This window comes from Vigna umbellata, chromosome 5 (assembly GCF_029865625.1).
Source record: "Vigna umbellata cultivar VRB3 chromosome 5, Vumbellata_1.0, whole genome shotgun sequence".
NCBI classification, from domain to species: domain Eukaryota; kingdom Viridiplantae; phylum Streptophyta; class Magnoliopsida; order Fabales; family Fabaceae; genus Vigna; species Vigna umbellata.
This window is the reverse complement of record NC_142169.1, coordinates 15,192,419-15,218,087: the sequence shown is the minus strand read 5'-3', so window position 1 is coordinate 15,218,087 and position 25,669 is coordinate 15,192,419. Positions and strand designations below refer to the sequence as shown.

General features: G+C 30.8%; 1 protein-coding gene across 1 annotated transcript; it reads right to left on the bottom strand.

The window, feature by feature from the left end:
• Positions 1-4,213: 4,213 nt before the first annotated feature.
• On the bottom strand, positions 4,214-4,981 carry LOC124846894 (glutaredoxin-C1-like). The gene has a single exon (XM_047324268.2). It carries the CDS (start codon positions 4,914-4,916, stop codon positions 4,536-4,538), a length of 381 nt encoding a protein of 126 aa, XP_047180224.2. The 5' UTR covers positions 4,917-4,981; the 3' UTR covers positions 4,214-4,535.
• Between the last annotated feature and the right edge of the window lie 20,688 nt (positions 4,982-25,669).

Sequence of the window (25,669 nt, the reverse complement as noted above, 5' to 3'; positions counted from 1 at the left end):
ATGTAAAACTATTAAAGTACAAGGAAAAGCTTAACAGATTACATTAATTGCATAATCAATTAAAGTGCGTTAGGATTTTAAAATCCTATAAATAATTGTCTTGCACTGTTTCAATACAATTACATGAACTTTCATTTTCATAACTAACTTGTTGATTGAGTATTGATTGCAAGAGCGTCTAAGAACAAATCTTGAAGAATCAAAGATCTCATTGGGGTTAATCATCAAGATTATTGCAAGAAAGCCGAATTGAAATAGTTTTGACCATATCTGCACTGTTGGTGTATTCCTTGAAGATTAGTTTCTACATTTGCAATCAAGTGGATTGTGTTCATGTGCAGGTTAGCCAAGAGGAGAGAATTGTGGTGTTCTTCATTTAGAGTTGGGATTGCTCTCAAGGTGTTAGGGAGTTGGGATTGCTCTCTGTTTTGGTAAGATTGTGAAGTGTTCACATGTTGTTGCTGTAAGTGATATTGAGTGGGAAAGGAGAGTGCATTGAGATGTTGTTGAAGGTTCTTGCTTGTATACTCTATCATTATAGTGGAATCCTTTCAACTAAGGTTGTTGAAGGAAGACTAGATGTAGGCTTGGCCGAACTAGTATAAATCATTGTGTTGATTTTTCTCTCCTTTCTCTTTTATTGTTGATTCATATACGTGTGTTATTGATTTCAAGAAAACTCGAAGATTTTGCAAAGCTTTTCGGAAGAACAATTTTTAAAGCAAAATCCAATTCACCTCCCCTCTTGGCTTGAGATATAAGGCATCACTTTTCTAATAACTTACATTATTGAACATTATATATGGTTTACGATATAATCTTACTAATTGCATAACTTTTGTCAAGAGCACAAACATGGTTGTCTTGTGAATCTAGATGAGTTATTTTTTGTCACTTACAAGAAAAAGGACGATGCCTGGCTAGACACACATGCACGTGAAACATATGCAGGTTGTCAATAATTGGTTTAGTTTAGTTTTTTCTATACAATTCTAATGATTTTCAAATGTTATGAATGAATAGGAGAGATATCATCAGCATGTGCGGGACATAGAGTTAGATAGTCTACAAGACATACATCAACAACAAAGATTCAATGTTGGAAAGATGTTGTTGGAGGGAAAAGTAGAGACACAGTTTATGGCACTGAGACTTAACTGTCAACGTTCATCATGGTGTGTCATCCTGCACTCAACCTTCTACTTTAGCCTGCACAATTCATTCAGCACAAGGACAATTGCTTGAGACAGAGAGGCTTCAAGAAGAAATAAAACAAGCCACTATGATAGTTGATGAAATTGATAAGAAATATACTCTCATGCAAGAACAATTGAATTTGATCAAGCAATAGCTAGTCATGGTGTTGGAGAAACAGAATGTAGACACTTCAACATGCATCAGTCATGTGCATCCATGTTATTATGAAGACATGAATAATAGCCCATCCCTTAAAGATGGTACACCTTTGCTCTTGTTCTAATTGTGTATACTCATAAACTAGCTTTACATATTAATGTCTAACATTTTAGTTTTTCATTTTATAGCTTTTAGTGTGATCTTTCTTTTCCATTGTGGATTATGGCTTGGATCTAAGTCTTACTAGTTTCATTAGGCTGAGTGGTATAATTTAGAATGTAATGACAATGCACAGGACCAATTATAAACATCTTGAACTTGTATTATGATATTATGTGTATTTTGGACTTGGATGGATTATGGTTATTGTTGCAATTTGATCCTTTAATTAGCTAAGTAAGAAGGTAAGTTAATTTTATGTTTTCAATTGCAATTTTGAATGAATTAAATCATATGTTGGATTGCTTGAAATGTTAATGAATTTGCTGAAGTAGGTTCTGGGATGTGTTGCAAAACAAATTTTTCATTTCTAAAATCATAAGTATTTGGATGACCTTAATCGACAATAACAAAAAACTATTTTTCGTCGTTGAATGATAGACGCAAAAAGGTTTTACATTGATGGTTTTGGTATCATATACCATGTCGTCACGAAATTAGCGCCATATTCTTATTTGTGTGAATTTGTCGCATCTCATTTTAAGCGATATCATTTTTCAACATTCTTGTAGTGTTATTATGACATTTATATATGTTACTTTAATTTAAAACTAAAAGTTATTAAATTAATTGAAATAATTTAACCTTTTACTTTATGTATAACGGCCCTTATAAATGATTAAAGCTTTGATAATAAAATTTTTGTTTCAGTTCAGAAAAATAAATAAACGTAAGTTTATTAATATTTCATATAAAAAATCCGTTAAAACATGCATTAAACATTTTCAAATGATTATATATATATATATATATATATATATATTAAATATTACATAAAAAATAGTTATGTATGTTACAATTATAATATAATGTTAAAAAACTTAATCATCTAATGTTTTAAAATCTTATATATTATAAATAAAAAATATTTATATTATTGTATAATCTTGAATAAAGTAAAATCAAGTGAATACAATTTAAAAATTATTTTTTTATATAAAATTTTGATTGTAGAACATACATGAAAACATAAAGCTAAGAAATAAATTTTAAAATATAATTAGCCAGCTTTCCTTTAAAAGAGGTCTAGAGATGTTGAATTAAGTAGTTAATTGTTTTTCCATGAAGATGGTGGGTACACTTAATTCATATATAACATTTCTTTTTAGTAAAATAGAAAAATCTTTATACCAACCATCAAACAAAAAAAAATGCTCAAATATTATATTCATAGATAACAAAAGAGAAACAAAAAAGAGAACAAGAATGTATGTATGTATCAAGAGAAAAAGCCAAAAATAAAAAAAGAGATGGGTGTGAGGATCGAGGAGACAAGAACTTTCTAAAGAGAAGGGTGTACTTAACAATTTCAGGGTGCTCTTAATATTCCCAAGACAAATTTCAGTAGTTAGAATCCAACTGAATGGGCTGTAGTATGATTTTTAAGATACAAATTCGGCCTATTGCTAATTGTACTTCTCCTATATACTACTGCACCAGCCTTTTGATTTTTCTTTCCAAATTACCCTTATAAACCATTTTCTCACTCTAATGTCAAATTTATCATAATTTGGTAGAAATTTTTGCTTTAGTAAATCTAAACAATTTTTTGAAAATGACAACAAAAGTGAACTTTAAGAAAACCAAATTGTTTTGACAATTAATAAGTAGGACTATATTTTTAGTTCACTTTAGGGGAATTGAGTTGCATTTATTAAATAAAATTTTTTAAATTGAATTATAATTTATCACATTAAGAAATATTTTAAAATATTTATTATTGGGTATAAAATATATAAATAATTAAAATATTTCATAATAGTACATTTTGATTAGATTCATCTAAATTACAATGTAATTTAAATCAATGCCATAAATAATTATATAATTCAATTTAGACTTGATTTTTTTTAATTTAGACTTAAATTTTATATTATAATTTTAAGTGGATTTCATTCTATAAATTTCATTTGATGACATGTTTATAATTTTCACAAGTGAAAAGGAATTTTAGATATTAATATTTGAATAAAATAGATAAACTTGTATTTCATCGGCTTAATTTTTAAAACATTTTAATTTTTGATTCTTTTATCTTTCTAATTATAAAATGCATAAACTTTTATCTGAAAAATGAATAGTTTTTAAAAGCAACTTAGATTGAACTTCAAAATATTTAAACAAACTAAACGCATATATCTTTAGAAAGTTAAATAAATAGATGAGTCTATGACTCTAAGAGAAGATGGGTAACTGGTACATGTGAGAAATATGTAAACTTTTTAACATTAAAATACATTCATCATCTTTAAAAATACATGTTTCTTTTATATATATACAAAGAAAGTAATAAAAAATAATATGATGTTTATCAAAATATCATTACTTTTAAAAAGAAATAATAAAAACATTTTCCTACACTACGCGGCGTTGCAAACGGTCAAACTCAAAAGGACAGGGAGAACGACAACAACGTTGTACACACTCGATGTCGTTTTTCTATCTCACAACTCATCATCACTGTTCTCTTCTCTCTATATCAAAAGAAAGTTTCCCTTTCATGCGCCCCCATTTACCAACACAGTAAAAGGACCACACTTTGAGCCATTTTAGGACAAAGCAAAACACAGACAGAGTCCAAAGCCCAACAAATAGATTAAACAATGAATAAACACACCATAGAACATAAACAAAACAGTAAAACTAACCCATATTTTTTTCATTATGCTGCCTTTTATCTTTACAAAGCTCAACACAAACAAACCATAACAAACCCAAATACCACCCAACCCAACCCAACCAACAAAACCAAAAATCATAAACAAAACATTAAACTGAGAGAAAAGTAGAACGATTGATTAACATGTCAGTAAGAAGGTGGAAGCATAAGTGTATCCAAAATGGAATGGAAGAAGGGACTCTCACAAAAGACCACTTCATGCCCTTCCTATGATGGTGAAGATAACATATAAAAACTGTGTGATAGAACTTTTTTTTTTTATATATATTTTGACAGACAACTAGAGCCAGAGAGCACCAGCTTCTTTCAGAAGAGGGACAAGGGTGCCATTGATGTGGCAAGCCATGACTCTGTCCATGGTTCCGACAAGCTTGCCGCCAATGAACACGACAGGAACAACAGAGGGAGAACCTAGTAACCTCATCAAGGCTCGTTCCAGGTCCTTGCCTCTGGGGTCCTCGTCCAACTCATGCACCGTTGGGTTCACCCCCATGCCACAGAAGAGCCTCTTGATGGCGTGACACATGCAGCATGTGCTGACACTGAATATGACGACAGCATTTTCCGACGCCAGCCTCTCTATGCGTTCTAATGGATCTCCCACCACCGCGTTCCTTGGTGTGACGTAGCTTCCCCACGAAGTAGCTGCTTGGTAGTGCATTTTTGAAGAGAAAAAAAGAGTGTTTCTGAGGTGCTAGCTAGCCACAGAGAATGAATGAATGAAGAGAGTTTGGTAACTTGGTTTGGTGTTTGTGTTTGAGTGGGGATATTTATAGAGGCGAAGAAGTAACAGTGGCTGATGGGGTTGTGCTATATTGTGCTTTTTTACCTGAATATTATTATTATAATATGGAAAGTTGTTCTCACTCTCATCAGTAGTCGTCACCTTATGCCATGTAAGAGAGAGACAGAAAGAAGAGAGAGAATTTTGTGTGATTATAGTAAGTAACTACTTATGATTAATGGAAATTTCTATTTTTCTACTTTAGAGTGTCACAGTCAATAATGAGGTTTATTTGGTGAAGTTTGGGAGAGGCAATTCTTCCCAGTGATGATTATGTTAGGGAAAAAGGTTGTCTTTGCTTGAGAGTTAGGAAGACAGTGTGTTAGCATAGGCTAATGAAAGTGTATAAGAAAACATGTTGTTAATGATACAGTCTACCATTTTTACACAGTGAATAATAATGAAAATAAAAGAGGTGTTAATTGAAGAGAGAAAGAGGAAGGGGACAGAGAAGACAGGCTTTAAGAAGAGAGAGTTGTTGGGTAATAGACGGCTGAATCCGTCCTAGTTGTCGGCCCTACACTATCGAAAGGCATGAAAGTGGCCATTAAGAACCTCTCTTCTCTTCCTTCTTCTTCTTCTGTGTTTCTGTTCCTTCCATTTCACACTTTGCTGCATGTGCATTTGCTTTTCCTCACTTTCTTTTTCACTGTCACACTACTCTAATTCTTCTACCCAAATCTTAATCTTTCAATTATCTATAACCTTTCTCATTCAATTACTAAACATATATTTAATTAAAAAACTTGATTTTTAGTATTAAAAATAAATTTAAACTATAAAAATTTAATTTGTAAAAACAACTTGATTTCCACACATTCCATACGAACAATACCGTTATAAAAAAGTTAAGTTTAAACTTAAAAAATAAATTTTAATATAATCACATACTTTGATAAAAACTACTTTACAATGTTCCAATTTGGCACATTGAATTGAAGTTATACATATTTCTTATAATATCACTGGCAGCTTGCTTACATGTGGGACTTTATTTTTACATTTTCTTTGACTTTTATACTTCCCTTTGCTATTACCATGGGAAAATGTGAAATTTTGAATCTTAGATCCCTATTACTATTTAAAAACAAAAGTAACAAAAAGACGTCACACTTTGTAAACACACAATCCAGAAAATATTATATGGTATATAATTAATCTCTAGACTTGAGCACCATGTTTAACTTAACCAAAATAACTAATTCAAAGCTTTGAGACTAGAATTATGTGATGTGAAATCGTGTTTCAATTTTTTAATAAAGTATTATTTAGTTTCTTTTTAAGGATTTGTGATTTTCTATTGATATTTTTATTAGAAATTTAACTGATCTAATGAATAGTTTGATTTTAAAAGTATTCTTCTTAATTAGTTTATTAATCAAGCTTCATACTTATATCTGTGAAATAATTATATTTAAACAGAAGTCGAAATGCAATCAAAGAATTCACAAAAACATGCAATGATTTTTATTGTCAATCTTTATAAATACATTGTATGTGTTATTTATAGAACAAAACTCCCAAAATTTTTATCACCATAATCTACTTAATTCGGTTTCATAATTGCGATATAATTAAAGTTTTTGATAAATAGATAATCCAAAAGTTGAGAAGATCAGATGCAATGAAGGAGAAGGCCCCACTTTTTACATGCTACCTAATCTAAGTCTCATACAAACAAGATTCTAAAATTTCAATGTTTGTTAAAAAAAAATTACAAGTATTACTTTACTAAGCTGATATTTTTCTTTTAAATTTGATCTATTTCTGCGTCAAATTCAATCAACCCAAGAGATAAATAAATGAAGTTTTGTCAACTTAAGATATATTCTTTCATCTATTACAATCTGACTTGGGTATCACAGACTCAAAAACTCCTATAGCTAAATATTCAAGCTAATTGAGATTTGGTTTCATAAGTGTTTATATATAATATATTATATTATGCCTCTTTAATATCTCTATAGTCTTTTTCAGTGGGTACATTTATTCTGGTTTTCACTAGACACATCAGGATCAGTGGACGTGGGGAATAAGTGTCATTCTCTTATTCTCCACAAACAGTAACAATAGTACGATGATCCAAAGTATAATATCTATAAACCACATGAGATTTATTGGATTGGATTGCGTTAAGGTGAGCTTCATCAGAATATTTGGTTTCATTTTAAAATCCATAAGAGGAAAAATTACATGCCCATTATATTCTGTAGACTAAGAAAATTTTCTTTTTTCACAATCAATCATGTTTTGTTTAAAGATTAATCCATACTTAGTATTGTCTCTGCTTTTTATACAAAAATAATTGTGTGTTTTTTAAAGTCAAAGAGACAATAAGATCACAAAAATTACTATTTATAATCATACAATGTTGTTGTAGCTAAGTTGTAATTTCTTAGCAGCAGGGAAAAGTATATATGTAATTCAATGGAGCACATGCTTTGTTTGTTCCTTTGGCTTACATCATGCATGCATCATATGTGCCCGGAAATGTACACAGCAGGGTCCAATTTTAAGACAGTGCCCTTTTCATCAAATTGGTTCAACACCCTCTGTGAAAGCATAGTTTAAAATTTTCCATCAAGAATGCAAGTTCCGCTTTTACTTTCTTGTCTTTTCTCTTTCGTTTTCTAAATACCAGTACCAAGACAAAGCAGCTGTTAATAAAATGCAAACACTAATGTAATTAGTTCTACAACTGTTACATGATGTCCCCTTTAACAGAAAAGAGAATGTTACACTAATGTTGTTGTGTTAATTGCATAAGGGGTGGGAAGAGGAGGAAAAGAGAGAGAAATGGACATGTTTTTGGGTTGACAAGGGATTATGAAAAGGATGAATGAAAAATGAGAGAGAGATTTATGGTATTATTCAATTGTTGTTGTCGGTTGTTTTGTTTTGTCCTGATAGATTAGTATTATTATGAGTGGTGACATGTGTACTTGTATGTGCAAAGGTGAAAGTAGATTGCAATGAATCTGTCATTTGGGTCAGCCTTTAAACAAGGAGAGTGTGTAGGTTATAGAGTGGTCATGCTCAACAAAGCCTGGTGTCTGCAAAAATAGTTGATATGGCTAGTACAACTCTCTCCTTTCAAGTGTCTGAAAAGTTTGAAAGGATTGAAATGCCATAACATACATATAAATAAATAAATATATATATGCATGTACTTCTTCTATAGTAACACAAAATTAACAACATAGGAGCCTTTATTTTATTGGAAAATGACACTTGAACAACCATTTTTGACAACATTTAGACACGTGCACACGTGTCAAAATCTGAGTGGTCCATTTTCATTTAATTTTTCCAACTGGACCACTCAGATTTTGACACGTGTGCACGTGTCTAAATGTTGTCAAAAAATGGTTGTTCAAGTATCATTTTCCTATTTTATTTTACCTCTTGTCACAATAGAATTCAACTTTATGGTGAAAAGTATATTAACGGTTTTTAAAAGAAATATAATAAGGTCTGAGGATCCATTTCAAGATGATATGGCTGATATTAAAATGGGGAGGGTGAGGTTTAAGTACAGCAAAGAGAGAGTTCATTCATGGAAGTTAAAAGTGAATGAAAATGAAAATGAAAAGCAGGGTTGAATATAATAGTGTCTAACTTTTATTCTCAAGATTTTACCATTTCTGGTGGAACAAAGCAAAAGAGTGAAGAAAAAAAAACTTAAAGGTAAGGAGTGCATAAGCTGGAAAACTTTACATGAAACGTCTCATCAACATGAGAACAGAGTAGGACCAATTATATATGTTCTCTTGATATCTCCCTTTCTCTCTCTCTGAATTTCTTCCTTTCTTCTTTGCACCAAGACGCAGGTCTTTTGTTCTTTTATGACCATAAAAAGGTTAAAACAAATTCAAAAGAATGAGTTCCAATCTCATGCTACAACATTTAAAACTTTAGCTCCATCATTGGCCTAACACATAATGAAAATTTCTCTTACGCTGGTATGACATCATTCAAATATAAATACCAAAAAAATTAAAAGTTATTCACTCTACCAATGTTGTTTAGTTTCTTTGCGTTAAATTCACTTCAGACACCAATCATAATCACTTCCAACTCATTCGTATATAAATGAAAGAATACCAAAAAAAAAAGTACATGTGATAGGAATTAACCAAAACAGAATTCATAAGAAAAGTGTGATCTCATGAATAAAAAAAGGGTTAATATAAGAAGGATAGAGTGTGCAAGTGTATATGCAGAAAGTGAGAAAAGAGGTGAAAATGTTGGAAAATGGAATGGTGTTAATGAAGATGAGAGAATTAAGGTAAGCATAATGGTTGGTGTTGGGGAAGGTAATGGCACACAGGAACATGTGGCCGCACAAAGACGGTGTTACTGTTCTGGTATGCTCACGACAACCCAATTGCGTGTCGGCCATTTCTTTATATTACTCATCTCTCTGTTTCTGCCTTTCTCAATTGCCTAACCATAAAATTAAATAATTATAAAAATACGCTAGTTGCTATTCTTTCTTTTAATACCTTATCACTCAATCCTTTCAACTATGAAATGAATATTTCCTCATAAGATGAGATCTTTTGAAGAAGCTATGGAATGAAATCGAATAAAAGTGCTTCGATGACATGTTTCTTAATAAAACACACAAATCACATGTCTAGTTTATTTACGAAAAAATTTCTGTCTTTCATTATTTAATATAATTATAGATTTAAAAATTCAATTTAAGACCACTGATTAAGTGTATATTCTGAGTAATTAAAAAAATAATTGGTTCTTCTTCTCTTCAACAAATCATCGCAAAAATGATAGAAAAAGTCCTTATATTCTTACTTTTTCTTTTCTTTTCATCCCATTTCAATTTATTTTCTGTAAAGACTGGTGAGATTTGTGGGCGGGAATATATTGTTTATGCTTTTCTTTTTTCTTTTTATTTTTAGTAGGAGTAAAATACTGCAACAATCTTATCAAATCTTGCATGAATTTCAATATCCAATGTCGTTTAAGGGAATATAATAAGTAGGTGTGATTTCAAAAGGATTAAGAATTAATGCGGAAATGTCCTTACAAAAAAGAATAAGTAATGTAGATCTTTTATAATAAAAAAAGTAGGCATATGTATTTAAAATGAATATAGTATTGAAATACATTCTCATAAAAAGAAAAAACTCAAAAAAATATACTATTGAATATGCTTGTTTCTAACATGGACGTTTTTATTTATTTTTACTTTCTGTATGTAACCACAATATTTATATATACTTTAATATATGTTATTTCGTGACTTTTAATAAATTTTATGAAAAAAATAAAAGTAAATTTCAATTAATAAGAAAGTGTATGTTCAAATTAAAAAATTTATACAAATTTTACAAGAACATGATATAATATTTGGTTAAGTTTTAAATAAATCAATTTATTATGCATTTGAAGATTAGTATGTAGTTAATATGATTTTCATTTTAAACTTTTCATTAAAAGTAATGTTATTCTGATTTTAAAATAAAAATTTGGGAAAAAATATTTGTAATCTTATATCTTTTGTATAAAAATATATTTTGAATTATATATTGTTTGGAGCATAAGAAGTATAGTTTACATAAGGTTGTTGTTTTGCATGTGATGGTAAAGTGTGAGGAAAAGACATGTAATAGGGTATATAGTGAAATTGATTTTGGAGGAATTTGATATTTAGGGAAGAGAATGGTAGTAGTAATTGGTATAAAAATGGTATGATTATAAAAAAGTTAGTAGAAAGAAGTTTGAATAAAATGAAAAGTGGAGGAGGGAGAGGAAAAGAGAAGAAAAAGAGTGGTGGAGTGTGAAAGAAATGGGAGACAAGCATGGTTGGATGGCAGGCGTGGGAGTGATAAGTGAGTGTGGAAAGTACAGAATCGCGCAAGCCAAGATTGGATGCACTTCTCTTCTCTCATTTCATTTCAACTTTTTAACTCACTTCAGCTCAAACATTCATTCACTTCACTTCCCACTAATCATTCAATTCAACTTAATCTATTACCCATAATCAATTCTTCCTCCTCCATTCACAATTAAATTATATTTAATTAGCCATTTATTTTTATTTTTTATAATATTTATTTTAACTTATATATTTTCTTCTTAATAATATTTCAAACTTTTACATGTAATATTATAACCATTTAAATTTAATTTTGTTCCTATACTTTTAAAAATAAATAAGTTTAGTCTCTAATTCAAGAATCAATTTTTATAATTTTTCATTATATATTTCGCTTTTTAAATTTTCAAAATTGAGCAATTTAGTTCACTATTAGTATATCAGCAATTGTTTATTAATTAACAAAATGTATTATATAGTGATAATAATATCAATAAAATATATTAATAATAAAATATAGAACATGTTAACAATTAAATATATTTTCTTAATTTTGAAAAAGTTGGAGAAGCAAATGTAAATTTAAAATTTTATTAAAAAAATTAAAATTATTTTTTTAAAAATGTAAGGAAAAAAATGGAATATCTACTAGTGTAAAATGGATTTATAATATCACCCATTTAACGTTAACCGGACAAAAAATTAAAGTAAAAAATGATTGATTGTATTTTTGTAATCAAAATGTAAAAAATTGACATAAAGCTAACTTATAATAGACGTCATACATGAGATTAATGTTGGCTCATCTCTTATCTAAATCAAGGGACACCAACCTCTCCTTCAATCTACTATCATTTTTGAAATTGATGTCAATCTCTCTCTGTCCGATGTCAAATGTGTTTTCAAACACAGTGTGAGACTATCTTTCTTTTCACTGTTCTTTCGCATTCTCTCTTCTAAGGCGAACCATCGACTGTGACAAGGTTTGCACATTAATTTGATTCAATTTTGGTGGAGACCATTTTTGTGTCATTCTTCGGATGCATACTTGATTATCACTCTCATTTTGTGTACTTCATTTTGTCAAATTTATGAAGTTTGACTTCTTATACGATTTAGCTAATTATGAAAAATATTTGTTCAAAGATGAGTTATCTTCACTGAAGGTGTGTCCAACATGTGGTTTATTATGATTTAAAAAGAAAATTTCTGGAAATAGTGGTGAAGAAAAAGATGGTTCACCTTCTAAGGTGGTGTTATACTTGCCTATAATACTTAGGGTTAAAACAACTTATGTCATTAAAGAAGATGCGAAGAATCTAAAATGACACATTGATGGAAGAAAGTGTGGTAATCTTCTTCGACACCCAGCTAATTCTCCACAATGGAAGAAGATTAATGAAACATTTCCATAATTTGGTTTAGACCCAAGAAACTTAATACTTAGACTTACTACAGATGGTATGAATCTGTATGGGATCTTAAGTAGCAAATATAATTCTTTACTGGTTTTGTTAATGATTTATAATCGATCTCCTTTATTATGGATGAAAATAAAATATATGATGTTGTCTATGATGATATCAGGTCTCAGAGCTGGAAATAACAATTATGTGTACTTGAAGTTGTTGATTGATGATTTGAAATTGTTATGGGAAGAAGGCTTCTATGCGTTTGATTCATATTGTCAAGAAACTTTTCATTTGCGTGCAATGTTGTTTTGCACCATACATGATTTCCCAACATATGAAAACTTTAGTGGTTATAGTATTAACATTCATTTTTCATGTACCCATTTGTGAAGAAAACATGAGTTATATTCAATTGAAGCATGGTAAGAAAATTGTGTATACAAACATAAAAAATTCCTTCCTCAAAGTCGTCCTTACTATAGAATGAAAAAATCATTTAATGGGAGTTTTAAGGATGAAGTTGTGTCGAGACCCTGCAAAAGGTGAATAAGTACACAACTACATAAAAAAACAATGATATTGTGCTTGGAAAACATCAAAAGAAGAAAATCACTAAGAAAAACATTTGGAAGAAACGATCAATATTCTTTAATCATCCATATTTGTGTAAACTTTATGTAAGACATTGTATAGACATGATGCACATTTAAAAAAATGTATGTAATAGTGTCATCGAGACTTTACTAAATTTAAAAGGAAAGACAAAAGATGGATTAAAAGCACGACAAGATTTGACTAACATGGACATCCATTTTGAGTTACATCCACAATCAATTGAAAGACACACCTACTTTCCCCCATCCTATCTCACTCTTTCTAAAAAGGAAAAGTAATTTTTTTGTTAGTGTTTAAGTAGTATGACGGTTCCACAAGGTTACTCTTCAAATGTTAGTAGCCTTGTTTCTATGCAAGATTTAAAGTAAGTTAGTTTAAAGTCCCATGAATGTTATGTGATGATGCAACAACTTTTACCAATCTATTCGAGTCATCTTACTTGCTTATGTTAAAGGTATTCAAACATGTTTGAGTATGTTCTTTAATGCCATATGCAAGAAAGTTATTGACCCTCGAGTGTTAGATGAATTGAAAATTGAGGTCATCAGACTCTTGTGTAAATTGGAAATATATTTTCCACCCTCATTTTTCGATATCATACTTCATTTGATAGTTCATCTAGTGAGAAAAATTCGATTATGTGAGTCAATTTTCTTGAGATGGATGTACCTAAATGAGAGATACATGAAGATCATAAAGGGATATGTCAAATATCAATATCAACTGAAAGCTTCAATTATAGGATGATACGTTGTAGAAGAAGCCATTATATTATGCTCAAGTTATATGACATGTTGTGAACCAGTAAGAGTTCCTAAGAGTAGACGAGAAGGTAAATGTAAAGGTAAGGGTGCTTGAGGAAGGAGGAAGCATACACGAAAATCAAGATAAAGAATATTTAGATATACTTGAGACAACATCTTTCTCATCGATAACCATTAGAGTGGATGTCAATGAAGTAGTTGATGACATTCATGTCATTCAAAGTGATCACAATGAAAACATATAGGAAACCCTAATAGGTCTTTATTTATTAATATTGCCATATTTACAATTTTTTATTTTTCCTATTATAACCTTATAGAGGTAATTAATTATATTTTTATTATCTACATTTACTAACGATATGTTGTTAAGTATTACAAGTTTTGGATAAGGAAAGTGTAGAAATAATAGATGTGACTCGGTTATCGGATGTCATAGCGGATGGACTGCCATGGAAAGGTTGGTGGTCAAAATTGATTCTCGATCAGGTACACCTAATAGCCCATATGTAGAAAAGTTTCGTAGTTATTTGGGAATGTTGGCCAAAATGCATGTCTTTATTGTGATTTCATCTTGAGATGACATCGTAGAGGAAAATAAGAACCTTCTATGACATAATATTCTAGTATGTTTTCTTAAAACAAATATAGTGTTTAATATGTTTACTTAATCCATTAAGATCTTTTATGTTTTCAACATCAAAATTGACATTCCAAACATTGAGTAAATTAAGAAGAACGTGTTATCTCAAATAGCTACTAGATGGAGGGACTTTAGGACAAGACTCACACGTCTTATGTGCTCGGAGATAGGCAACATGACACTCTTTGTAATAAGTACAAAATAATTGAGGAGGAGTAGATACAGTTCCATGCATTTACAGAGTTTGGAGACTAGTAGGTTTGTTTCTTAATTTTTTTATACACACAAGTCATACATTTTTTATTTACAGTTATTAATTTATGTTATGTGTCACAAGAAAAAGGTATAGCATCCCAACAAAGACAAAATCTTAATGATGCATCGCATGTACTCTAACTAGGTGGATAGGCATTATTGGAGAAACGATTGATGCATCGCGTTATATTTAACTATCTTCTTATAGGTACATGATCACAATCATTATGGACTAAGGTTGGACTTTCATATATGAATTTATTTAACCTCAAACCATTCAATATTCTGGAAACACACTTGACCACAAACAAACTTATTTGCAAGCATAGATGTTTGAGTAAAAAAGAGAGATGTACCTTGCGTCCTACACTGATGGCTAGGTGTTATTGAATGTGATATTTTATGAAGTGTTGTTAATTATTCAACTAACTATTTGGGACTAATGGTATGTCCCACTGACAACTAATGGTCATCATTCCAAGATAATGGATGGTTTTATGGTTTTGTTCCTTGCATAGGAAGATGAAACCTGATTTGAAATTCATGTTACAAACTTAAGTGTTATTTTTTTTCATATCAACTAGCCTATGTTTCCAATTTAATTAGAGTTGGGTAAGCCTATATCACAAAAAAATCAAATATTATATCTAAAGGTTGAAACTCATTTATCTTAAAAGTTATTGGTTTTTGCATTACGATTTATGACTTTGATATGTGATTATTTTCTTTGTCATGTTTAATGTAACAAGCAACAAGATTCATCAGAATGTGACTATTGTGTCATGTCTTAGATAAAAACCATCATTCGATCTGCAATTAGAAATGTTCAGGACAAAGGTAATATATACGTTCCACACATTAGAAATCACATCAAACTTTGAACATTAATATCCATACATAATTTAGTTTTGTGATTTTCTTAGCGGTTCAAGAATTCATCATCTCTAACTGATGAGACTATATATTAAAAAATAAAACATGAGTGAGTAGCGTATCTACTAAAATAACGGAGTTACGACCCACAATAACACTATTATTTTGCTTTAAAATTGTCTAGGATAAGTTTTAGATTTATAAAAGTTATACTTTTGTTGTTTTAATAGTTTTAGTTTTGCTAGCTTTAGTGTTAGTAATTACATTTTTGTGTTAATAGTTATAGTTTTGATACACCATCTGTGTTGAAAATTTTGAGTTGTGCTAGAATATTTTCTATTTTTCAAGTTTGAGTAAATTGTAAATATAAACATAACTTTAAAAAAAGGCAACACTGATTATGCATTAACAAATACCAAATGCTGTCCAATTTTAGTTTAAAATGGTATCAATTAAATGTCGGTGTTTTGTGATATCTGTCGTTAAGGGACGTCATATTCTAATGTGATTGACATTCTTGAATTTTGATTTTCTATTTCTTCGATTTAAAATAACTGCATAAGAAGTTGAAATTTTCACTTACCTCAAAAGTAAAAAAATAACATACATTAAAATCATTTTTTAGTAGTACAATCTTCCATACAAATAAAATAAGTATTAGTTTATTAATTTTAACTAAAATATGATATTCTTTTATTTTGAAAAAGATAAAACTAAAAGAAGATAATCATATATTATCATTTTAAGGAGTAGAGAGTAAATTAGTTTAACTCAATTTAATTATAACTGGTCATATAAAATAGTAAATGGAGAAATATAACCTATTTCTTAATTTTATTGGTTACACATATGATTATATGATAAATTCTTCTTGTTATTATTATTTTCTATATGGATTTATAATATTATTTCTGAATTTGGAAGTTATCTTTTAAATCAATTTGATAAAAAGAAAATTAAAAGCATAAGAAATAAGAGAAAAACCAAAGAAAAAAATAAACTATATTTTCTTTTTGGTAAAAGTTATTTTTTTCAAAACAAAATTAATTCAATTAAAATAAATAAACTTTATCCAAAACATGTAAAATGTAAGAACTCAAAAAATAGCCGGTTAAGAGTAGATAGATGTATTAAAGTAATAAGATCGAGCATTTGTATTAAAATAAGTCAACCGTATAAATAGGAATTTAAAACGCTCAGTTCATTATCTAAATATTGTCTATCTCTCTAAAAACACTATTCTCTACTCTTCCTTTCCCTTCTCTCTAGAAATTCTCACTGGTGGCTCATATGTTCAACGATCAAGAGTCACCTAAGTGATCCTGGCGTCAAGGGCTTCCTGTTTCACCGTTTGGTTTAGCATTTAGATCTGGTAAGTCTCGTTCTCTGGTTTTAGTGATTTCTGGTTTTGCTGCATGCAAGGAACAATGATGTTTGCATGTGTTCCGCAATCCTTTTCTTCCCTTTCTAATTTCATTTTGGTTCTACGGTTGATCTTCTTTCATCAATCGATGGTCCATAGGTGTTCTTAGAATTTCCTGGAAGAGTAAGCAAATTTTTGAAGGCTGTAGAAGTTGTCCGGTTCAATTAAAGGTAAAGGAAGCTAGTTAATTTAATTGATGAGTTTATGGTGTATGTGAATGTTGTTTGATGATTTTGCATATGTATGAAATTATTGTTTGGATGGTTGCATGTGTGTCACTTGAATGTTTGATTGAATTGTGTTGAATTTGTAAATGCTGGAACCAGTGAACTGGTTGGAGTTTCTCTACATAGGTGTTCGGCTTGTTCTGGTCTTGAGGAAGTGGGTAGGTGAAAATGAGAGTTTGGGATTGGGAGTGAATTTGGTCAGTGAGGAGAGTATGAGGAAGTGTAATTGGACCTGTTAGAACCTTTAAGACCCTCTAAAATGTGTAAAAAGTAGGAAATTTTGGGTCATTTAGTTGTTGATTATGCAGAATTTGGAGTGAAATCTGGTGTGGGACTCTTTGGAATGATGTTAGGAAGATTTAGGTACCCTTGGATAGGTGTAAATTGGTATATGATTCATGTATGGAAGATTAAAAGTTGAGGGAAATGTTTAGTTTTGGTAAAGTCTAACGTGTTCATCATTCTGTAGAAGTTCTGTAGAATTATGCAGAAAGCTGAGCACGCGTTGTTGACCGCTCGGCCATGTGCTGATTTGTCGCTCGGCCATGTTCAGATACTCGGTCATTAACTGGGTTCGGTCTCTTTAGAGTCTTCCCAGTTCATAATCGTTCAGTTTTAGTAGTGCTCGGTCTTGTACTAGCACTCGGTCTCTTAGTAGTGCTCGGTCTTGTACTAGCACTCGGTCTCTTAGTATTGCTCGGTTTTCTACTAGGGTTCGGTCTAACCTTAGTCCTCGGTCTTACATTAGTATTCGGATCTAAGTTATAAGTGTTCGGTGTAGCTCTGGTGATTCAGTTATTCTATTGTACGGTCTCACAGTAGTATTCGGCCTTATATTAGTGTTTAACTGTGTTTGGCCCTACTATTTGGGTTAGGTCTTAACTGTGTTCGACCTCCGAGGAACCTTACCGTTAATGACCGTTCGGTTTTGTACTATTGATCGGTTTTACATTGATGTTCGGTATTGTACCAGTGTTTGGTCTAGTTTTAGTAATCGACCTTGTCCTGATGTTCGGTATGGTCTAAGTACTCAGTCTTATACCCGCTGTTCGACAGTGTTCTAGTGTTCGATCCTTAACTGAGTTCGGTCTATGCTTAGGCCTGACTGGTCATTGACCGTTCGGTCGTACTTAGGGGTTGCGTTGTTGCCCGTTCGGTCTTCTACTCCGAAATGTTATTCGGTCTTTAAATGTTGATTTCACTGTTTGGCTCTGATTGCTTATTATATTTGCATTGATCTACTATGTATGTGAAATTGTATTAATATTCAAATAAGGTATGATGTTCCAACTGGTATGAAAGAGAATTCCAAGGAGGAATGTCTCAATGATTGGTTATCAAAGTGGTGGTAAAGTATGAATATGGACAGCGAAATCCACGACGTTCATCGTGACATTCTAATGATTATCAAGTAGAAATGGGTAAGTCATGTCGTGAGAGTAGCAGGAGGCCCTAGCCTAGGAGGGGTCCTACGGTGAGTGATAACGGGCTAATCTCGTGTGACAGCTGATGGGTTTCCAATTACTAAACCCACGGATGCACGAACGGTCTCAAGTTACATATTCATACTACTCCGGACAGTCAAGTTAAAGTAGTCGGTCAATATATGTTTATATGTTTTACACATGTTGTATGAGTATCCTAGTTGCTTGTTTGAATTGTATTTTTCACATGAATATTAAATTACACTAGCTTACCCTTGTTTTTCTGTGGTATGTCTTTGTATGTTGCTTTCTCTTTTGCAATGATCACATAAATGGTGTGAGCTTAGGGATGCAATCTTTCAGTTGTCGCAGCGGAAGTTTTGGGAGTGAATCTTAGGGTTTTGGGTTTTGTTCATAATTTGTTATATCATTATCCATGTAATGTTCATTTTAGTAGTTTTATATTACTAAATTGGAATGTTACACAAAAGACTTTATCATTATATTAAACTAAAATAATATAAACTTAATAATTCACTTTATGAAAAATTAACTGTACATTTTCATCTTCTTTTATACATATACTAACTTTTAAAAAATTCTATTTTTACAACAATATACATTATTGGTGTTTTTTGTTTTTATCTGTCTACTACTATTCAAACAGAAAAATATATAAATCAGTAATTATGATCTATTTGTTTAAACTTGAATGCTTGAGGAAGTAGTTTTTTTTTATGGGGACTGACTCGGGGTGTGTTTTGTAAAGTAAATGACATGCAACAAATTTAATTCCATCCACAATGTGAATTATATTAATTTTTTTTACCTCTTCACAATGTAGAATTAAGAAGATGCTACCTTAAATTTAAAGAAATAAACATTTGCCCGTACACAACTGTGCATTTTTATTATTACTATTAAACTCACCATTAGTTTCCTACTTTGTCTTTTATCTCTTATCTTAATTTTCATTGGTATTGTGGTAAATATGTGAAGATTTAACAATAGTTAAAAGCAAAACATTCTTTGGAAAAAGTGAATAGATAAATTAAAGAAAAGAAGAAAGAAGTATAATAATCGTGTATATGGATATAAAACACAGTGAGTGAAGCAAAGTGATTGGTAATGAAGATGACTGATCTCGTAGGTTATCCATGGAAATAGTCTATGGTGCTGATGAAGGCACTGAGGACCCACCCGTGAAGAAGAGTAACATCACAATGTTCCTAGTCCTAGGCTAATTAGGATGTTGCCTGCACTGTCTTTCGGTCTCCTTAGTCACTTTGTTTCTATCATTCAATTTTGTTATTTTTAATTGTTTTGGATGTTTGATATATCCCTAGCAGACAGGGTTTTGCACACTTGACACTATCACAGCACGCCCTCAACCAAACCTCACTTAATTAACACACTCTCTCTCACACTTACATACCCACAAAGAAAGAGACAGAAATCCAAAGAAAAAGACACGCCCATACGTAGAAAAATAATGGTGTCGTCATGGCGATGATTTGTGAGAAGCAAAGTCTGACGCAAACCCAACTTTGTTTTTAACACCACAGAAAAAGTAGGACCAAATCAAACCCTACTTCGCAAACATCACGTATTCAAAACTCTGCTCGAGCCGTTAAAGCAAGAGACATGACGGCTTTTCTCAGCTTTTGTTCCTCAACTTTCTTTACCGGCTGACGTTAGCCCAAAGTTGACTGCTTTTCCCATGCTTCACATTTTTTATATTTATTCCCAAAAACACATTCTTCTGGGTTTATTGGGTTAACTACAGGTCCATCAACAATCATTTATACCATCTCCCATAAATTCACCATAACACTTTCAAAGTTATTATAAAATGATAAATAAATATATGTTAAAATTACTTAAATTTCTTTATTTTCTTATAGGTAATAATATTTAAATAAAGTATGAAAAATACCAATAATTTTTTATTTCTAATTTAATTTTAAAGATTTATATTTTTTATTTGGGCTCATAAAACTAAAATTATTATTAAAAAAATTAATTTCTTTAAAATTTATGTTATTTACTAAATTTTCTTTTTAAGAGACAAAATTATTTAAAATAATATTTTATAATACAATTTTATTATAATCAATACTAAGATAAATTATTTTAAATTTATATTTTAAATAATTTTTCTTGAAATTTTAAGCCATTATCCATAAATATATCTGTGTGCCCAATAATTCACGGATCATGCAAATAACAATAACAAAATAAACTTTCCAACCAATAGCAAATTCCACTATTGTTGTTCCTGTGTTTACTTTAGGTGTTTACTTTAGGGGAATATGTGTGAAGACTTGCATGGAAAAATGGAATTGACAGGAATGTAGGTGAAACTACATTTAGATGTTTTTTCACTTTAATAATCAATTATAGTAAATATGGTGATAGATGCTATATATAATAATAATTTAATGTTCTGGTCACTTATTATTTATTTTTCCATAGTATAGTCAAAAGTGTATTAGTATTAATCTATTGTATATTACATGCATGTTTGAACTTTGTGTTTGTCCTTTTAACTTTGAAGAGCAACAGCAGCATGCAACAGTCCCACACCGCCCGAGAAACTGATCAGAAGAAGTTTCATTCCTATAATAATCCAGAGAGAATGAGAGAGGGGCTTCAGCACCCGATGCCAGGTTCATGCCCCTCTTATTTTTAGGAACCTAATGACAACTTTTTCAGAATTAAATAAACTGTGTGTGGCTTTTGCTAAGTATTTTATTTCAGAGTCATACACACAGAAGCATAAAGCAGCTAAGTCATACGCATCTATCTCAAGGGTGTATCGGTGTTGGGATCTGGCGGTGCTTTTGTCTCACCTTGTGTTTCCACACTGTTATTCCAGTCTCACTGTTTCAGGGTATGTCTGTCTGTCCATGTGCTGTTTGGGAACCCAAATATCATATCCTCATTCCGCATTGGTGTACTTCCCTTTCACTCAACAAAACGGTGTTCAATTTCTCAGACAACTTTTTCTTTCATGCCTTACAAACTCCAAAACATTACCATCCATTTTGCACACCATGTCTTGTTTAGTTCAAGTCTGCAGAGACGCATGCATGCATGGCACATGCTATGCTCAAATACATGCACATATGTAATTATGCACAATGCACACACAAAGGGTGAATGAATTCTTTTGAGTTTATATGCAAGCCAATGGAAACCAAAAGGACATTTTTTTTTTGTCACATAAAGAGTTCTACATGACCACTTGAAGAAAGTAAGGGAGAGAGAAAAGAAAGGCTAAGAAAGATAACTATATATACATATCTTTAGGGTGGAACTTGACTTGAGAGAAAAAGGTGTAGGTCATTCTTATTTTGTATCCCCAACAAACTTTTGCTACATCTCTCAACAACTTTTTTTTTCTCAATATACATTTGGGTTTGGTCCTAATTAGTAACCCTTGAAATGAAGCTGTGTTATGACCCCAAATTCATGGGAACTCACATTTGACCCTTGTTTTGACTAGAAAAAGGTATAGAGGGAATGGATAATCTTGATCACAGTCAAATTAAGACTCCAAAGCTTATAATGTTTACATGTTCTTTATGCTGTCCATGTTATGTTATGATCAGAGAGTGTGGATAATGCCTTCTTTCCCTGCCCCTCTGCCATATCCACTGCCCCTTTTACTTCACCTTGCTTTTAGGCTTTTACTTTCTTCACTCTTCAAAAGTTCAACTAATATTATTAATATATATATATATATATATATATATATATATATATATATATATATATATATATATATATATATATATATATATATGAAAATAATAATACACATTGTCATTCTCAAGTCATTGACACGAGATAGTTCTATCACCAGGCATCCTTAGTACATGTAGTAATTAAGGTTTCTTAATCAACAAGCAAATTTATTCCCTTTAATAAATAAATTTTATAATGAATTCTTAATTCATCAAAATGAATTCACACAATATATTTTAAAAGACTGTTTTAATTTTGTTTTTAATTTTTTAATTAAAATAGTTAATTTAAAAATATAATATACCCAAAGTCTTTTTTCTAGATAGAAAAAATACTAAAAAAGTTAAATTTCTATGGAAATTAAGTTTTAAAAAGTAGTTAAAATTATGACAAAATGTCATATATAACTTGTTTGGAGCTTCATTAAATAAATGGAAGTGAATGCATGAGGTTGTGTCTCTTATAATGAGCATTTGGAACTTCAAACGATATATATTTTACGATTGCTGGATTATCTAGTTCATCACTTAAAGTGACCAGATCAGTTATATGTTAAGCTTGGCATTAAGATCACTTAAGCGTGGAATTAGTTTGCTTAAACTAATTAGTATGGTCACTTGAATGATATATATATATATATATATATATATATATATATATATATATATATATATAATATGTCTAGCACACATAAAAATTATTTTGCATATCATAAAATTAATTATCATTGAAGTATAATCATAATCACATTAAAAATTAATAGATATAAAACAAATTATGTGTCATTAGACTCATTATCATTAGCAGTTGTTCTTCTACAGATGAGAGAGTCAAATTTGAACTAAAGGAGGTGGTAAGATGAACATGGACAGTTAAAATGAAAAAATTAGTAGAAATTGTGTCCTTTGTTCTCTAAACAAACCTGACTCTCTTTTTTGGCAATTAATATGTCATTCAAACTCTTATTTTCTTCAAATCAATTTGATAAATGATGTCTCAGATGTTTAAATTCACTTAATAACATTTGAAGAACTTAAAAAAAAAGGTTTAAATGTGAGAAATTCAAGTCTAGAGTAAAGTGTCTCACGTAGAGTGAAAATGAGTAAGATGGATGATATATAAGGGAAAAGACCTCCAAAACTAATGTCTTAAGATTTTATGTTGGAGGTGAGTTATGTCTCTTATATATAGGTTGACGCATCAAATCCATATCTCTCATGTTATGTATCAATTCTTGCCTATGTTTTTTACTTGATAAATCAAAACTAATAATAAGTCCCCACTCATGCTCTTTTATTCATCTATCTAAAAACGTTGTGAAAGATGTCATCATCTAATGGATAATTGGACATATCATTCTTTGTTGTGTTCTATACGGGTTATAGCTCCAACCGGTATAGAGTGATTAAAAGAAATACATTTTATACATATTACTAGTATAGAAGAAAAGACGGTGGCAAATTGTAATAATAGAGAAGTTATTTTATACCAATTAGTCACTATAATGAAAAAAAGACAGTGGAAATTTCCCTCTTTCACTTCTTCATAGTCATTCTTTCTGTTGCTCTCGCACTTTTCCTTCTTCCTCTCGTGCTCTAACTAACTATTCTCGTTAACGTCATTGTCACCATTCGTTTGTTCATCCAAGGTTCCCTATGGTGTTGGTGGCTCATCACTAGTGGGTCATCATTGTTCACTCATGTGTTGTGGTGGCATTGGTGGTGCATGCACATTCCTTTCTTCCTTTCACACTCTTACATTCTCAAACTGTGGTGATCTCTCGTTGTTGGTAAAAGTTTGTGACTATTGGTGGCTCATCTTTGGTGAGTCATGGTTGTTTTCTCTCGCTCTATGGTGTCCTTGGTGATGCTCTGGTGGCACATTCCCTTTTTTCGCTCGTGCTCTCGCACTCTTCTTTGGTGGTCTCTCATTGATGGTAAAAGTTTCTCACCATTTAGGGTTTGGGTGAAGCATAGTCCAAGTAAGCTTTGAGCCTCATTCTATGTTTTTCATGTCTTTTCTTCAAATTTAGCTTATATGTTGTGAAATTTGTTTAATCTGCATTTTGATGTGTTTATTTACTTAAATGTGTTTATTTATTTAAATATGTGTCTTTAGTTTGTTTGATACCTAGTATTGGATGTTATATGACATAGAATATTGTATGTTGTATGATGCCTTTACGGATATATGGAACTAGAGGTTTTGTTTTTTTTTAATTGTTATGACTTTTAACTAATTAGCAACATACAATAACTATGTTGATAATGAACATAATAGAACCTCTTTAACATAAAAACAGAGAATGTTTCCATTAACATATATTGAAGTGAGGTTTAAACAACCTAATCCATGATTAATTGCTTGTGTGGTTGTTTGGTGGCAGGGCTAAGTTAATAGATTGGACTATGTTTGGCTTGTTCTTAGCTTTAACTAAAAGCAAAGGTGTTGGTTTATACCACAACAATTAGTTGGATAAAACTTATACGAACAACAAATGAATATGAGAGTGAAGTAGAACAATTTCTTGAATTTGCAAAGATGAATGTTTCAGAAAATAACAGAAGATTTTATTGCTCGTGTGTTAATTTTTTAAATGAGCTAAAACTACAAGTTGAAGTTATTCAGGAACATGTTCTTTGTGATGGTTTCCTACTGTGGTGAATTAGTATACATGTCAAATGTACATGTGTCTGAAGCAGAAGTAGAAGAATTTGATTTAAAGATGAGTGTTCGGTTAGAGGAAATGATTCATGATGTTAGACATGATTCCTTTCAGCATGATCATGTGTATGAAGGTTTATGCAGTGACACTGAAGAACCTTTGTTTGTAGAATGCACTAAGTATACTCAATTGTCAATGATATTAAAATTATTCAATGTGAAGGCAAGAAATGGGTGAACTGATAAAATATTCACATAATTGCTTGATTTTTTAAGTGACATGCTTCTAAAAGGTAATACATTGCCAACACATAATTATGACGAGAAGAAGGTATTGTGTCTGATGGATATGGAGTATAAAAAAATTCATGCATGCCCAAACGATTGTGTCTTGTACATGAAGGAGTTTTCCATATTACATCAATGGCCACAATGTGGGGTATCACAATACAAACAAAAGATGGCAAGTTTAAATGTAATAAGTAAGGGTCCTCCTACGAAATTATTGTGATATCTTCATTTAGTTCCATGATTGAAACAATTATTCAGTAATACAAGTGATTCAAAACTTATGAGATAACATGCAGATGGATGTACAAAAGATGGTCATTTAAGGCATCCTACAAATTTTTCGCAATTGAAGAAAATTGATTCCATATTTCCAAATTTCTCCAATGATTCAAGGAACATTAGGTTAGGACTTGCTACAAATGGAATGAATCCATATGGTAACTTAAG

Coding starts and splice junctions, on each gene's coding strand:
- LOC124846894 (XM_047324268.2), bottom strand. CDS start 4,916: ATGCACTACCAAGCAGCTACTTCGTGGGGAAGCTACGTCACACCAAGG.